Source organism: Primulina eburnea, chromosome 6 (assembly GCF_022965805.1).
Source record: "Primulina eburnea isolate SZY01 chromosome 6, ASM2296580v1, whole genome shotgun sequence".
In the NCBI taxonomy this organism is placed as follows: domain Eukaryota; kingdom Viridiplantae; phylum Streptophyta; class Magnoliopsida; order Lamiales; family Gesneriaceae; genus Primulina; species Primulina eburnea.
The window spans coordinates 21,777,143-21,793,957 of NC_133106.1; the positions used below are offsets into that span (position 1 = coordinate 21,777,143).

General features: G+C 34.5%; 1 protein-coding gene and 1 pseudogene across 3 annotated transcripts; both read left to right on the forward strand.

Annotated features, from left to right (window-relative positions):
• Nucleotides 1-4,165: 4,165 nt before the first annotated feature.
• On the forward strand, nt 4,166-12,169 carry LOC140833873 (uncharacterized). Of its 3 annotated transcripts, none has more exons than XM_073198352.1 (11): nt 4,166-4,439; nt 5,039-5,170; nt 5,608-5,768; nt 5,857-5,950; nt 6,288-6,358; nt 6,464-6,570; nt 7,205-7,326; nt 10,517-10,605; nt 10,838-10,897; nt 11,358-11,462; nt 11,688-12,169. In XM_073198352.1, exons 1-11 carry the CDS (start codon nt 4,256-4,258, stop codon nt 11,802-11,804), a joined length of 1,242 nt encoding a protein of 413 aa, XP_073054453.1. In that variant the 5' UTR covers nt 4,166-4,255; the 3' UTR covers nt 11,805-12,169. The 3 variants fall into 3 exon arrangements, with proteins under 3 accessions (XP_073054453.1, XP_073054454.1, XP_073054455.1); XM_073198353.1 differs by having other exon boundaries at nt 5,614-5,768; XM_073198354.1 differs by lacking the exon at nt 5,039-5,170.
• Nucleotides 12,170-12,947: 778 nt separating this feature from the next.
• On the forward strand, nt 12,948-14,662 carry LOC140833872 (mogroside IIIx synthase-like; annotated as a pseudogene).
• Nucleotides 14,663-16,815: the final 2,153 nt, after the last annotated feature.

Consider the following 16,815-nt stretch of genomic DNA (forward strand, 5'->3'; position numbering starts at 1 on the left):
CCAAAAATTGTAGGTCCCTTTATAATTTAACATTTTGCTTGTGTATGCTTGAAAATTTATTTAACAAGGAGCTACTACTGACTTAATACTGGTTTGGGACATAAGTTTCTGGATTGGTATTGGTTGAATTTGTCACTCTGATCAACCCCTTCCAATTCTGAAGATGAAAAATTTAAGTTATTTTCGGTGCCTATTTTAAATTTGTTTAAAAAAGGTGTTGGATTATATGAATCCTTACTAGTTTTTTGTTTACTAGTTTTTCGTCAATTCAAGGCATTATTTATGAGAATTGAACTTGGTCTAGAACAACAAATCGTTCTACCTAGAGACTCATATCTTCAGAGTTCATGTCTTAGAGGCTGAATGTTTTCTCCAGAAGTATGATCTTTTTGTCAATTTAATGAAACTTGATGATTATCTTTTCTCTGTGTAGGGTTAAACCTACAGCTTCATGGCTTGATTATTTTCTAGTTTGGCTTTCTCCTGAAGCCTGTGGTTGCTGCAGTAAATTCACAAACGAGACCTTTTACCCACCAGATGATCAGGTTTCTCACCTGGCTGCTTTTATTGATGCTTTATGGTCGGGGACAAAAATTTTCACTTTCTATTCCATCCAGACTTTTTTATTCAAATTGATCATTTCTGTTCATGCTTCCATGTTCAACTTGAAGGAGTTTAGAAACCAAAGAAATTGATCAATACCGATGGCTTTTGCAATTATATTTACTTCGCGGCTAATTATATTTTGATAAAATAAACTTAGCTCATGATTGCACATATAGGTTGAGGAACTTTTCATGATGGGACAAAGCTAACGACAATCCATGATCATATATCAAGTGAAAATGGAAACCTGGAGCTAGCTTTACATGGATCCTTTCTTCCAGTTGATTATCTGGCTAAATGACCTTTCTTGTGTTGTTTTCAACTAATGCCAGACCATTATATCATCCCTTTTATAAACCAGTATTCTTTAGCTTAGCAAATTGCTAGTGTTCCTCAAAGGACTCAAGTTGAATGCATTAATTTCTACTTATTATTTACTCTTTGAGAAGAAATTTAGTGGAAAACTTGTGTAACAAAGCCATGATAGTCAATGACTGCCTTTAACTTTTTGTTCTCAGATGGTTGCTTTACTAGTCTGAAGGGAATTATCAGCTATAGTATTATCTCTATTCGAATGTTCCTCGAATAATTATGTTTGTGTGATTGCAGCTGGCAACTTGTTCGGTTAGTGTTATTTGGTCTTTATTGCTTTTTATTTTTGTGCAGCACCTGCTACTGCTCTTGCTTCTTCTTCGGTTTTTATTTTTTTTGACAGCAGCTCTTGGTTGTTCGGTTTAAAGCTCTTGGTTATTTGGTTTTGGTATTTCTTACAGCATCTTGCTAGGATATTTTTTTCAAGAGCAGCCTAACATTTCTCTTGGTTTCGGTTTTCTTTATCTGACAGTGGCTTCCTATTGTTTTTGCTTCTTCGGTTAGTATGAAAATTCATGAGGAGCGACTGGGCGTTTGTTGTTCGGTTTTCTTATTTTTACAACTTCATGTTGCTCTTACTTATTCGATTAGTGTTCTTCTAATTCGTTTGGATTGGATTGACCGTCATTTTGGTTGTTCGGTTTTCTTTTCTTTTTTACAGCAGTTTGCTAGGATAGTTCGTGTTCTTGGTCGTTCAGTTTTCTTTTTTTGACGGTGTCTTTCTACTGTTCTTGCTTTTTCGGTTATTGTTTTTGTAATTTGTTTTGATGATTTTGATGTTGCGTGAAAGAAGAAATGTCTGATTGGTTTTGATTGGATGGCTCATGCTCTTGATGGTTTAATTTTCTCTTTTTTACAGCAGCTTCCTATTGTTATTCTTTGTTCGGTTACTTTTTTCTCATTTTTTTTTTATCGGATGGATTTTGGAAGAAGACCTGATGCTGTCTCTGGTTTTGCGGGAGGTACCTTGCAATGTTTTTCCTTTCCTAGTTCATATGATAGGACATATGAATACAAATTAACATGATTTTTTAAAATAATTTAATGTGTTTTTACAATGATTATGTTATGTACAAAAGGAGTTTTAGATCTTTTATGGGTCTCATTGCGAGATACTTTTTTTATTATATTTCCAATACCAATACCCGCGCGTTTTGAAATTTTTTACCTATACGGAATGGTTAAGTGTTGCATTTTGATTATTTTATTGATTTCTCCAGCAGCACAAGTCGAGCCAACACAAACCAGTTTGATCAAAATAGTTGGGGTTGGAGTTGACTAGAATGTTGGATGACTGCTAAACCTTGGGAAACCAAGCTAATGGAGTAATCGAACAAGAATGCTTCTTCAAGAAACAAAATTACTTCAAATAGAATAGAGGACAATGAACTTGAGATCTTCTTCTGTGCTGGTGGTATGATGAAAAAAGTTATTTTTATTAACTTTGAGTGTTGATTCATGTTATAACTCAATTTTTTTTTGTAAAGATTTGATTTTTTTAGGTTTCATGAATGAAATTGGAATTTTGTGCTTATTTCTTTATTTTAATTAATCTATTTAGTTGGTTGAATTTCTCTTAAATTAGAATCATACAAGATTATGTATGGTGAAAACGGTGTGTTGTCGATATCTTTTTCGCGGTGTGAAAATGTGTTGTGAATAACTTTTTAACGACATGTAAGCGTACACTGTCGATGCTATTATTGTATCGTACAATGCACATTGTCAATGTTATTATCTGTGGTGTGTAGTGCGTGCTGCGAAAAATCGATTTGTGTACTACAAAAAAATAATTTTTGTTGTAGTGTGATGACGTTGCAGTCTCACTCGCGCATTTATAATTTTTATTCAATAATCTTTGCAGTTCAGCATTGAACATCAAGTCACTATTCATTTGATACAATGACAAATAATAGTTCATGATTCTTTCAAGTACATTGATATCAAGTCAATATCTTTTATTCTTTTTGATAAATATCACATATTTTCTTTAGGACTATTAACAATTTCAAATCTTATATCAATTTTCTTTAATAAATTCATTAGAATTTCTCTATTTATAAGATCATGCATAACTCATTTAACCAACAATGCATTAAACCAATATTCTTCAAGAATATTGCTAGATCTTGGATCTTATTTTAATTTTTTTTCATGAATATAACTATATCTTGCATCTTTTAATCAATAATCTTTATTGATTTTGATATACTTTGACATTTGATCTACATCTTTCGATAATATTTATTGATCTTATCATCTTAGATCTCATGTCAGATTTCAGTAATCATGAATTTTTTTTAGATTTTATATTAATCATGAATCTGTTTAGATTCTCAAATATATATATATATATATATATATAATAATATATAATAATAATATAATAATAACAACGAATCTATTTAGAAATAGATTCTTAATTAATATATTTAGATCTCTTTGAGTTTATCATGAATCTCTCTTAATATAAAATCATGTTTTTGCTACTTTAGAGCCATCAACATTATAAAATTTTGATATTCATGTGCACCAATTTATCAAAAATTATAATTGTGCTACTTTTATAAAATCAATGAATATTTAATAAAAAAAATTGAGTATTGACGACGTGTAATTCTTAATGAACATCAATACAATGCGATTTATCTTCATTTTCAATTAGTTACACCATCGTGATGATAATGTGAAAAACCGTATGAATAGAGAGAATCATAAACTCAATCCGTATGTGCTATTTTTATTGAAATCAATCAACTTATTTATATTGAAAAATACAAAATAAAAACCTTTATAAATATTATTTTATCATATCACAAATCTATCATATGTAAACAAATAAAAATAATAATATACAACAATAATATATTTATAACACTTCATAAACTGTTATTTTGACTTTTATTAAAGGATAAAAACTTGTGTGAGACGGTCTCACGGATCGTATTTGTGAGGCGGATCTCTTATTTGAGTCACCCATGAAAAAGTATTACTTTTTATGCTAAGAGTATTACTTTTTATTGTGAATATGGGTAGGGTTGACCCGTCTCACGGATTATGACCCGTGAGATGATTTCACATTAGACTCGTCTTTATTAAATGGTTACTTTTTGGAAACAAAATGGTTTTTTTTTTTTTTTAAAAAATTATTACTTATATCCAGTTAATTAAATATTGAAAGAGGCAATTGAGAAGTTGAGGCTTGAGGGTTGGTTTGGAAAAATTTGGGGGACTCGGCCGTTCTCAGCTAAGCATCGTTCTCTTTTCTCAGACGGCAATGTACGAGAAAATGCGAGCAATCGGAGCATTATCGAGTTTGCGCTGTGTCGCTAGAACGGCGAATATTCCTTCGCCAACTGTTTCCAACTCGTTTCAAATCGAACAATTAGCGATCGAAAATGCTTCTCAGCTGAACTGCTCGTTCTCTCTGCGCCGCCGCTTCTGCTCCGCTCTTCTGTCAGGTACTTTCCATTTGCCATGTTCAATTTATTTAATCGGCGGAAGAGCTTAATAGTCTTTAGAGAAAGAACAATGAGAAAGAAAAGGCAGATAATGCAGACCTTAAAAGTTACCTTTTAGGTAATGATAAGTGAGAAAGTTGGCATCTTTTCTGTCCTACGAAACAGTTAACGAAGATGTGAACACCATGGTAGAAAATTGCAAACTAGTGATAAGACTGTGATGAAAATATCTTTTTCCACTGGTTTTAAAGGAAACGAAGAAGCAAAGGTTTTGCACATACTTATATTTCAGAAATTTGTTAATGGATTGCGTTTCAGTTATTTCTTGAAAAACTTAAGATTACTCGAAAGTGTTTATATTTATGTGGATTGTGGTTGGTCCTGAAGAAAATTGCAAGTTAATCCTGTTGCGTTATTTTCATAACGACATACAGCAGCCAGAATAATGTGTAGCTGTCGATATGCATGTATTTACTCGCACTTGTCTGCTTGTTTGTACTTCTGATATTGTCGGTTTATCACCACGCCCTTCAAGCTAAGTTAACTTGTAGATATACTATCAGTTGAAAAATTTATCAATGATTTGTCTGATATCGCAGGCAATTTCCATGGAAACTATTCTCAAATGCAGTTAAATAATCAAAATGTTATGCATCTTGAAAAGCCTTCAATGCTGGGGCCTAGTGTAGCTTTTTCTTCAGAAGCTAGCATGGTTGAAAACGATTCATCAGGTAGTTAGTTATTTTTGTTATTAGAGGGTAACATGCCTCACAAATGCAATGTAGCCCATACACAGGGAAATACACTTCAAACTTTTTCTATATGAAGGAAATTATTTCACATGACACTAGATTTGTACTTTACTGATTATTTAACAATGATTGAATAAATATAACCAGTGTTTATTTAACTATGAATGACCACTACCTTGCATTTTTACCATGGATCCTCAATTCTTCTATTTAAGATACTCTTTAAATTACGGTTATAGCATTTATGCATTTTCATGGCCAAGGCGCGTCCTCCACTAAAGGGCTGCAACTGCACCAGTTGCTTCAGTTGTGCGTGCCTAGAGCTTAGGAAATAGTTTTTGGGATTTGAATAATTATGATTCATAAAATTTCAAATTTGATGATACTTACTGATTGGACTTTCATGGTTGTGTTAGATGCAGGGACTGCGAAGGAAGTATATGAAAAGATGCTGAAATGTGTATCTGAGATGAGAACTGCACCACCTAATGCTTGGTTGTGGTCACTTGTTGCTAAATGTGATACCCATGAAGATATCAAGCTTCTATTTGATATTTTGGAGAGACTTCGAAGATTTGTGAGTGCTTATGTGGCTTGATTGAGTAAAGTTTAGACCTCACCTTTTTATATGTATTATTTTTTTTTTACTTCGTTTGTGGATGCAGAGACTCTCCAATCTTAGGATACCCGACAATTTTAATATTGCACTTTGCAGGGATGTTACTAAGGCTTGTGTGCGTGTAGGGGCCATTGATTTTGGTGAGAATATACCGTATCACCGTGTTTCAGTTCCCTCCCTTTATTATAAATTTAAATTCAGAATCACAGCATTGAACTTTCTGGCGATTAATTAAACAAGAGTTCATTTGATTCTTATTATAGATGTAGCTCTTGATGAAATTAAAGTATTTTTATCTTGGGTTTTTATTTCCGAGGAGGGATCTATTATTTTGAAATTGGATCCTCTCCAATGGCATGCTGTGTGATATTGCTTTGACTTATTTGGCTGACAAGAAGTTAAATTGCTTTCTTTTGTTTCTAAATTTCGTATGTTTTCTTATCCATATATGTAAAATTCTAATTATTTTTGCACCAGGTAAGAAGGCGTTGTGGAAGCACAATTTATATGGATTGACGCCTGATATTGGATCTGCTCATTTTCTGTTGGTATTTTCCCGTTCACTCGTTTAAGATTCAATTGTCGTCGATTTGTATAGATGCACGATTCCATATCGGAAGCAAAATTTCCTCTTTCTTTCTTTCCATCCTCAGTTACATGCCAAACAACATAATGATGTAAACCATATGGTAGAAGTGATGAAACTTGTGAAGAAGAATGGGTTACCTCTGCGACCTGGTACAGCAGATATAGTTTTCAGGTATGTATATTATGAGCGGTTCCTTCAGTGTTTCATTTAATCATTCCCATCTAATTTTATTTAATTTATATTTTTTGCACTTATTCATTCACTATCTTGAATGGATTTAAAGATTCAATTTACTATCGCATTTGCTTGTCCATTGGTAACTCAAGATTTCATCAGAATAATATTAGTTCCCTGTCTATTACTTCCCTTGTTCCAGTCATGTCACGCTCCATTGCAAATCTATTCTTTTTCACATGAAGTCATGAACCTTATTATATATGATATGTGATTCCTGGATTTTTCTTAGCCAAGTGATTGTACTTTAGGCTGCATGCAAACATAACCCATGTGCATTTTTGTCTCTCAAAATGTTTTGTATCTGTATCAAATTTGTGCATATGTATAGATATTCCTTCTTTTTTTTTTCTCTCTGTCTCATTGTTTCTTTGTTTAATGAAATTCATGGGATGATATCTATGCAAGTCAGAGGAATTGGTTGAAACTTTGACGAGATTAAGTGTTGATGTGGTGTTTCATGTTCTGCATTTCATATAGTTTGTTTTTCTCATTGAATGTGGATTATTTCATTAACTGTGCTACTTTCTGAATTTAATCATCATATTTTCTTGCTAATTTTTTCTTGCAGCATATGTTACAGTGCCGAAAGGTGGGGTTTGATGTCCAAATACGGGAAAAGGTTTGTTAAGTCAGGAGTAAGCCTTAGACGGACTTCCTTTGATTTGTGGATGGAATTTGCTGCAAGAAAAGGTATTTAAAGTGCCTGTGTTTTAGCTCTACTGCAAAACCTCTTCCGTGTTCTGAAATTTTGTTGCTTTATAGTGTTTGGTTAATTCTTTAATAACTTGCACCTTACATAATGTGAAAGGCTTGTAAATGCATCAGTGCTCGTGAGACGACCTCGAAATTTTTTTTTAAACATAACTTGAAAATAATAATTTAAAATATTTAACATTTTCATAACCATAATAAATTAACATTTAAAATCTCAAGTGCATAAAATAAATCTCTAAATTGTCCACTAACCAAAATCTTACGCCGACTTTAAAAAGATCAACTAACATAAAATTAAAGCATAAAAATCTCTAATAAAATTATTAACAATAATCCTTTAAATCTTATGTCTAATATTCTAGTGCGGAAACATAAAGGTCCCTCGGAAGTTCACTGCTGCGCACTCGATCCACTCAATCGTCAGCGCCTCCCATAAAATCATCAAATCCTGCATCATACAAACCTAATGACTCAGAACGTTCTAAACATGAATAGCAAATAATACATATACAATCACAAGCATTTAAAAATCATATTTTTATTTAAAGTAGCTTTTGAACATAAATAACCCATTTAAAATAATTTTAAGCATAATTAAATCATAAATTGTAAAATAATATAAAAGTACTTTAAGCATAAATAAATCATTTAAAAATAGCTTTAGAGCATCATAAAATCATTTTAATCATAAAGCTTTCAGTCATACATCATTTTGGGTGAAGTTTGATCCTGGAAAGTGGGTAGTTTATATCCTCCGGTCGACTGATCAGTTTTCAGCTCCACATGGTCCATGGGGGTGGGCACTAGGCTCCACCATGGAAATCCGATTGTCGGGGTCCTTCTGGGGCCTTTTCCCATACACGGGGTCCCTCTGGGGCCTTGGCCCTCACGATATCTCCACAAAATCATATAAGTTGACTGTTCCCTCAAAAAGCGGATCCCCCACACATCATATATCATTTGTCACAGTCACATCCCTCAAAATATTTTTCCTTTTCTTTAAAAATCATAAAATAGCATAACTTCCAAAAATAGCATTTTAAACAGTATAGATTACACAACTTTACCTTAAATCATAAAATAACATATCATCATCAAAATCATCATTTTAAATCATAAAATATCATTTAACATGCATTATGATCCTTTGGGACGCTGCCAAGCTTTTACGTATTTTCCTAGTGTAAAATTATCGTTTTGCCTCTAGACGAGTCTCTTTTTCTCACTTTTAATGACATGGACTTATCCAAATAATTATTTAAGCTTAAATATAATTTTTCATAATTTTATTCCGCTTAAATCTAGGTGTTTCAATTAATTCTTTAATTAACGTTTCGTGAGGCGATTAAATCCCGAATAAATTCAAAACTCCATATTTTGATCCCAAATTTTAAACATAACTTTTTCATTACCTAAACTACCCTGTGAGCCATGAACCACACCCGTGGATCCATGGTTCCAATTTTTGGTCTTATTAATCTCGTTTTGACCCTTAAGTGAACAACCCGAGCCATCTTCCAAATTACTCGAGCTATGGTCGAGCCACCTCGAACCAAACCCGAGCCAACCCACCTAGCAACCCTCCTGACCAAGCCCATCCCATAGAACCTAGCCCTAGCTCGCCTGAAACCTGACCCCAAACCTGTGTATCGCGACATCTTCACGCCTAAGACTCCTAGTGGCACTAGGACTCTCCCAGCCGAACCACCACCGAGCCCACCTGACCCTAACCATCCCTGGACCACGCCTAGACCCAACCAAGCCCAGCCCAAGCCGCTGAACCCACGCACGAGCTACCTGCAAGTGAACAGCAGCCTGCACGCCTTGTGTACTCCACGCTTCTCTCGTTATGCTCGGCCTCGATCCAGCAGCGAGCCCAGCCGCTCCAGCCGCTGGTCCGACCCCTGCCCATCACCCTAGGACCCTGATGGACTGCCCCCAGGCCATCTGCACTCCCCCTCTTCTCTCGAACTCCCCTTGCATGCGTGGGGGAGAGTCCCACTTCACGTGGACTCTTCCCCAGCCCATGACTTGAGCCCTATCCCACCTAGGACTCTTCCTAGTTCCTAGGACCTAACCACGACCCTTAGGACCCAACCTCCAGACCTGGTCGAGCCTCAAGTGCATGGCCCTTGAACCTTGGACAAGCCAAACAAAACCCACGGCTCTCTCTGATTCTTTCCCCAAGGTTCCAGCTTGCTTTTTCCTTTAAATTTATCATGTTTTGATCACAATTCAATCATATAACATCCTGCCTTGGTAGCGTACTCGTTTGATTCAAAAACATTTTCAAAACAAGTGTAAACTCATCAAAGCTTTGAAAATACGTAACGTACAATAATCGAACACCAATATTTTTCATGCACAATCAATAACCACACACATATTATGATTTGTATGATGTTTGAAAGAGTTTAGGAACGTGCCTTTGCGTTTATAATGCTCGAATAGACGTTCGTTGGCGAGGGTGTTACATTGGACGACCGGACGACGAAGAACTCTAGCTTTCCTTCCTTCCTATTTTTCGAAAATATGGTGTGTGTGCTAGGAATTTTCGGCTGCTATGGAATGAAAATATGGTGTTCTAAAAGCCTATGTAACTTATTTATAATTTAATCAACATGCTAATGAGCTTGAGTGTTGGGCTTGCAAGGATAAGGGTAATTAGGCCTACTTTAAATAAATAAATTGGCCCAATAACTCTTATTTAATTAAAACATAATAGTTTATAAAATTAGTTTCCCAAAAATAATATTTTTGATATTTTAAAACTCCTTGTTTGCCCAAAACTGGCTTCCCGGGAAAAATCGAGCTCGATTCGTAAAATAATTTGAACTCTAACATTTTTAGAAAAATTAAATCATTTTTAAATCATATTAAGAAGCCTTGCAATAATTTAATGAAAAATATATATTTTTGTCTTGGTCGTCCCCGGTCTTCTTTTCCCTGCCTATTATCGAATATTCGGGTAAAATCCTCAATTTCATATAATCATGTCATATTATCATTTAATCATGCAATCATACATTTAATTATATATTAAACATCATGCTAGCATTTAAAATCAATTAATTAAACAATTAAGCAATTAAAAATTTGCATGCATGTGGTTTACGTAGGTTGGTTTTTCGGACGTTACAGCTCATATTTTCATTCCCCGTTGCAGGAGATACGGAGGCTTTATGGGAAATCGAGAAATGGAGATCAGAATCTATGAAACAACACAGTCTTTCTACTGGATTTTCATGTGCCAAGGTATTCACATGTTCTAGATCACTGGTTTGAATTGTCTAGGTGATTGGATGGCAATTTAGAATCATTAGGAATAGATCCTGGCGCGCAGTCCTGTATTTATAGTATAGTTCTTTTTTCGGTTTAGTGTTTTTTCCTTTAGTGTTACTCTTTTCTAAACCTGAAAGTGCTTCTGCAATATTGATATGGATTATGATATGCATCAGCAGTCCACTCATGTTTGTACCTTTCTCAGGGTTTGCTTCTTGATCATAAGCCTGAAAGTGCTGCTGCAATCATTCAAGCAATCAATCAGGTAATTTTGATTAAAAACTCAACTTTGAAGGAAAAAGCTCGTCCTTGTAACATTAAGTGGCTGGGTCTTGATTAAAGTAGATGCAATTATATAGCTTGCTCAAGTGCTTAATCTTTTTCCTCGATTTTTTCTGTGATCTTGCTTAGTTATGATTTTCAACTGTACTGACAGACATGATGGCACTCGCTGATGTGCCTGCTTTTAGTACTGTATTCTCCAAATAGTTTCCATGTTCCATTTGCCTTGTATAGAGGATGGAGTAGCAAGGTTGATACACTTTCACATGCAAATAAAGGATTCTTTTATATGACAATATATGTCAAATTTTGTTCAAGTTTTTTGTACCCCCACACCAACACCCGAAATTGAATCACGAGGTTGATGCCCCATTCATTCTAACTTGCTTGTTTCTTTTTCATTCATTAAGATTGCTTATGTATTCCATGTCATATTTTTCCAGAGTACAACTGACACAAAAAGGGCAGGGTTTGTGGTTGAACTTCAAAAGCTAGTTAGCGAGTGGCCATTGGAAGTCATTAAACATCAAAAGGAAGAGAACAGAAAGGTACACCGATCTCATATTATGTTTCCATTAAGACTGACAACACCAATTTTCTTCCTTATTTTCAAGTCAGAGTTGTTTCTGGAAAAAAAAGGAAAGAAAATATATTTATAAGCCTGGTTTGTTTTTTGTCACTAAAATGTTAGTTAAGACTTGCATAGAATCATTTCAGTAAGTGTTGATGAAGATCATTGCATAAGAAACAGGTTGTTTTATTGTCTTGCCCAGGCATTTGCTGCTGCATTGCAAAATGATATATCTACCCTGATTAGTGCTTTGCCAAGTGTGGGCGTGGCCACGAACCTTACAATGGAAGATTTCACCATAAAAGGAGTGTTATCTTGAAGTGTAGGATCAGTCAGAAAGATAGTGAGGATGATGTCGTGGGAAATAGAGCATCCTACTTTGACTATGACAAACCCAACTGTCCGATCAAACGGCAGGTATCTTGAGCTTCCTGCGTGCTTTTAACGTAAAGTGATTTCGATACTGTAGCTTGGACTATAGAAAGAAAACCATGATGCAATTTTCTATGCTCAAGTATCACTGAAACAAAGACTTTTGTGGGTTGATTCAAGAGTTAGCGTAATCCTAAAACACAGAAATCATGTCGCGAGAGTGAAAGTGTACCCCTCTAAGGAGTGACTTGTTTCTCATAATGTATATACGATTTTTCGTGCACTTCATTTGAGCTTTTTCATGTTGGTGTTTGTCATATCATCTAATACCTATTATTATTAATTTCCCAATATTCATTTTTGTATAATTTCTACACCATTGGATTTGTATGCATTACTAATTTCTGTCCAAACAAAATCAGGCGTTTTTCAGGAACTTGCATAAACGTGGACTGATAATATTAGATACATATCATGACTTCCTTGTGAATGTTCAGTTCTAAACTCTTTTACACGATTGTGCAAACCTTATCTCCTTTTGGACGACACCTTAAATTTTTTGAGCAAAAATCCATGGCATACTGGATTATCTGCCTAAACTATACGTAAAATCAACAGAAAGCTGCAGGTAGTATGACCAAAACTAGCAAACCCCGACGAAATTGTGAGCAAGATTAAAATTTGTTTGGCTCCGAGATGAGAATTGGTTGGAAATGAAAGTTTGATCAAGCATATTAATTGCAATATAAATTAAATTATTTTTACTATTTGTAAGAGATATGTTTTCTTAGGAAGTTGCAATTCTATCAAATTCTTCTTTTTTCGAATATCGTATTGACCCTCACAATTAATAATATCCTAGATATGCTTGGTTTGAAGGCCCATGAGTGTATTTAGTACATGTGAAATACGCAATATGATTTCAAATTTATTTGTGCTTTGAAATTCAAAGGTGATGTGTTATAAAAAATTAAATCGGATGACTTGTTCAACCTTCCCATCCCATGCAGTACACCACACGTGTATAATTCAGGTGCAATTTGTCTCGACACTTTTGGAAAAGCCTAATTTTGCTGCCGTAAAAAAAAGAAACTCCTGAACGAAACACAATTCTAAAACACTACGCATGCAGGCGATGCCACCAAAAAAACACTTTCTAACATATCAAAACAAAAGAGACGGTCCTATAAATCAACCCTCAAAACTACACCATAAACCAGAACAAAGTCCAGACTCTGAGTTACAGAGCAAAAGGTTCCCATTAATGGAGGCAAAAAGTGGAAGTAAACTCAGCATCCTTGTGTTTCCTTGGATTGCACATGGTCATGTATTCCCCTATCTTGAACTATCCAAGAATTTGTCGAACAAGAACTTCCATATATATTTCTGTTCAACAGCCATCAACCTGGATTCAATCAAAAATTCACTTCAAGAGCAATCTTATTCAATCCAACTAGTTGAACTCAAATTACCATCATTCCCTGATCTTCCTCCACACTTCCATACAACTAAATACGTCCCTCCAAATCTCATGCCAAGGCTTTTTCATGCCTTTCAAATGTCAATCTCCAGCTTCAATGATATCATCAGCTATCTGAAGCCGGATTTGCTGATTTACGATGTTTTTCAACCGTGGGCTGCCAAAATTGCCTCATCCATCAACATTCCTGCAGTCCATTTCGCCACCACAGGGGCTGCTGCATATTCATTTGTTTATCATACGTTCACAGGAAAAGATTCAACTTTCCCTTATCCGGCAATGTACCTTAAAGACAACGAAAGAAAGGAGTTGGAGGCTGCGCTTGGTGTACTTAAAAGAGTCGAGGATTACAAGGGTATATCATTTGCCCACTTTCACCTATCTGATGACATTGTTTTGATGAAGACATGCGGGGGGATCGAAGGGAAGTATGTCGATTATTTGTCTGTTCTTTGCAAGAAAAGCGTGCTCCCTGTTGGTCCACTTATTGCACAATCTAACAATGGGGAAAATGGTGCGGAGATTGTGGAATGGCTGAGTAAGAAACCCCAGTTTTCAACTGTACTAATTTCTTTTGGAAGTGAAAACTACTTCTCTAAAGATCAAATGCAGGAGATAGCAAAAGGCTTGGAGCTCTGTAACGTTAACTTCATATGGGTCGTTAGATCTCCTGTCGGAGAAACAATTAACATTAATGAGGTAATGCCGAAGGGGTTTCTTGATAGAGTTAAAGAAAGGGGTATTATTGTGAAGGAATGGGCACCACAAGCTAAAATCTTGGCACACAAAAGCGTAGGTGCTTTTATGAGTCACTTGTGGGATGAGTTCTGTCATTGAAAGTCTTTATTTCGGCATACCAGTTGTAGCAGTACCGTTGAAACTCGACCAGCCTTTGAATGCCAGGCTTTTGGTAGAGGCCGGTGCCGGTGTGGAGGTTGCAAGAGATGAGGACGGAAATATAAGCAGAGACGAGATCGCAAACGCGATAAATAAGGTTATTGTGGAGACATGTGGTAAAAAGTTAAAGCTCAGGGCAAAGGAATTGAGCGAGAAGATGAAAAATGAAGAAGAGGAGGCCATGAATGAAGCTGTGGAGCAGCTGTTGCGAGTTTGCATGAAGTATAAGCAACAAACTTGAGGATGCTATAGGATATACACAATATCATTATGAGATGTAACATAGGATGTTCGTTGATGAATGATCTATGCCCATATGTAATTGCTTTGAATTTGAGGTAAAAAGAAAATATGGACATATCACAATGTTTGTTTCGAGGTGATAGCATTTGTAAGAATAAAATAAAATATAGACAATAATATATTTACATGTGTTTGTTCATATACAAACTTGGAGTTTGAGATTGATGGATCCTTTTAGATTTAGGAAGTGCATTCTCTCAAGTGAGTGAGTCTCATGTGAGACCGTCTCACGGATAATAAACTGTGAGACTAGTCAACCCTACTCATATTCACAATAAAAAGTAATAATCTTAGCATAAAAAGTAATACTTTTTCATGGGTGACCAAAGTAAGAGATCCGTCTCACAAATACGACCCGTGAGACCGTCTCACACAAGTTTTTGCCCTCTCAAGTATGGTTATTATTATGGTAATTGTTGCAATTTGTATCTTTAAAGAAATATTTAACAACTTATAAAGTAAAACCAAGTAACCGGTCATCTACGATATTGGCCATCTCCAACCCATATCCTCTATCCTCTAAAATAGAGATTTATGATATCTATTTTTAAAAATCTTCTCCAACCCATATCCTCTAAATATTACCAAATACTCTATTTTTTTAATTTATTTCATTTTCAACCCATTTCCTTTAAATATTAAGAAATACTCTATTTCTTTAATTTATTTCATTTTCAACCCATATCTTTTAAATATTACCAAATATTTCATTTCTCTAATTTATTTCATTTTCAAATACACAAACATATATATATAATTAATTAATTTCATAATATATTATTTAACTAAACCTAATTAATTCGATAAACATAACGCAACGTTTAATCAACAAAACCGACCCACTTCCAAACTTTATCTTGGTCGACCAAAGCAAAATACTTTTGTATCTTGCTTAGTATCTTGCTTTGGTCGACCATGAAAAGTATTTTGCTTTGGTTGACCAAAACACACATATGCTTTGGTCGACCAAAGCACAACACATGTGTGCTTTGGTCGACCAAAGCATGTGTTGTGCTTTGGTCGATCAAAGCGACCAAAGTTCATGTTTTGGTTGGTGCTTTGGTCGACCTAAGTGTGAGTGTGTGAGTCGACCAAGTTTGTGTGTTGGTCGATTTTTTCTTCTTCAAGTTACCAGTCGATCGAGAACAGTGATACTTTCTTAAATTTTTTTACAAAAGGACTATATTGTAATTGTTATGATGACATTTCAGTAATTTGGTGGAATCTCTATATTGATCTTCAAATGAATAGTGATCCTCCAAAAATAGAGGATCACTGTTGCAGTCTCTAAAATGAAGATTGCATTTGGAGTTGGGTTGGAGCACCAACCCATACTCTATTTTGGAGATTTCCTCCAAAATAGAGATGGGTTGGAGATGCCCCTAGTTGGAGTTAGAAAATAGAACAAGGGTCTGGGAGCTCTGTCTAATTTCTATGCTTCCTGTTAGTAAACTAGCCCCCACCCCTGTCGATTCTTTATCATGTCGGTCTCTCGTATTTTTACGTCAGGGACGAGCTAGAGAAATAATTTTTGGGGATGCAAAAACAATATTTCTAAAATGATGAATAGCTGATTATTAAAAAATATCAATATAGAAATAATAATTGATATGGAGACACAAAATAATAATCATATTTTTTATATTTGCGTTTATATAATAATTATATTCTAACAATAAACCATCTCAACGCAGTTAGAACAATAAAAATAAAAAGAAAAACTTAAAATTAGAGTTTTAAAACAAATCACCTGAAAATTATAAGGAATTCAACGTACAACGCGAAAAGTTTTCAATGCTTCACCATGAATATATTTCATAACAATCAAGTAGAAAAGCAACGATGATTAAAATAAACGACAGCGAAAAACCAGATGTAAACAAAAACAAATCGGGGAGTTATAAAAAATTAAATCGAATAGATGTTAAGCCTTCTATTTTTTTGGTATCATTCTATGTTAGACAAGAGTGTATTCCATACATTTATACAATTTTTTTTTTTTTTTTACAATCAGAACTATGATCAAGCAGCTCTATTTAAAAAAATATCCAATCGATCCGACATATTTAACTGGACGGTCGGATCGAAATAATATTATATTATATAAAATATTAATATAATATAATTAATAATATATTTTAAATTTCGCAGACCTAAAAAATATATATAAATAGAAAAAACAATATACATACCAAAACATTAAAACTAAATTATATATTCAAAATATCAATTACAGTTGATATCAATTCAAAATATTCAAAACTAAATAACTATAACT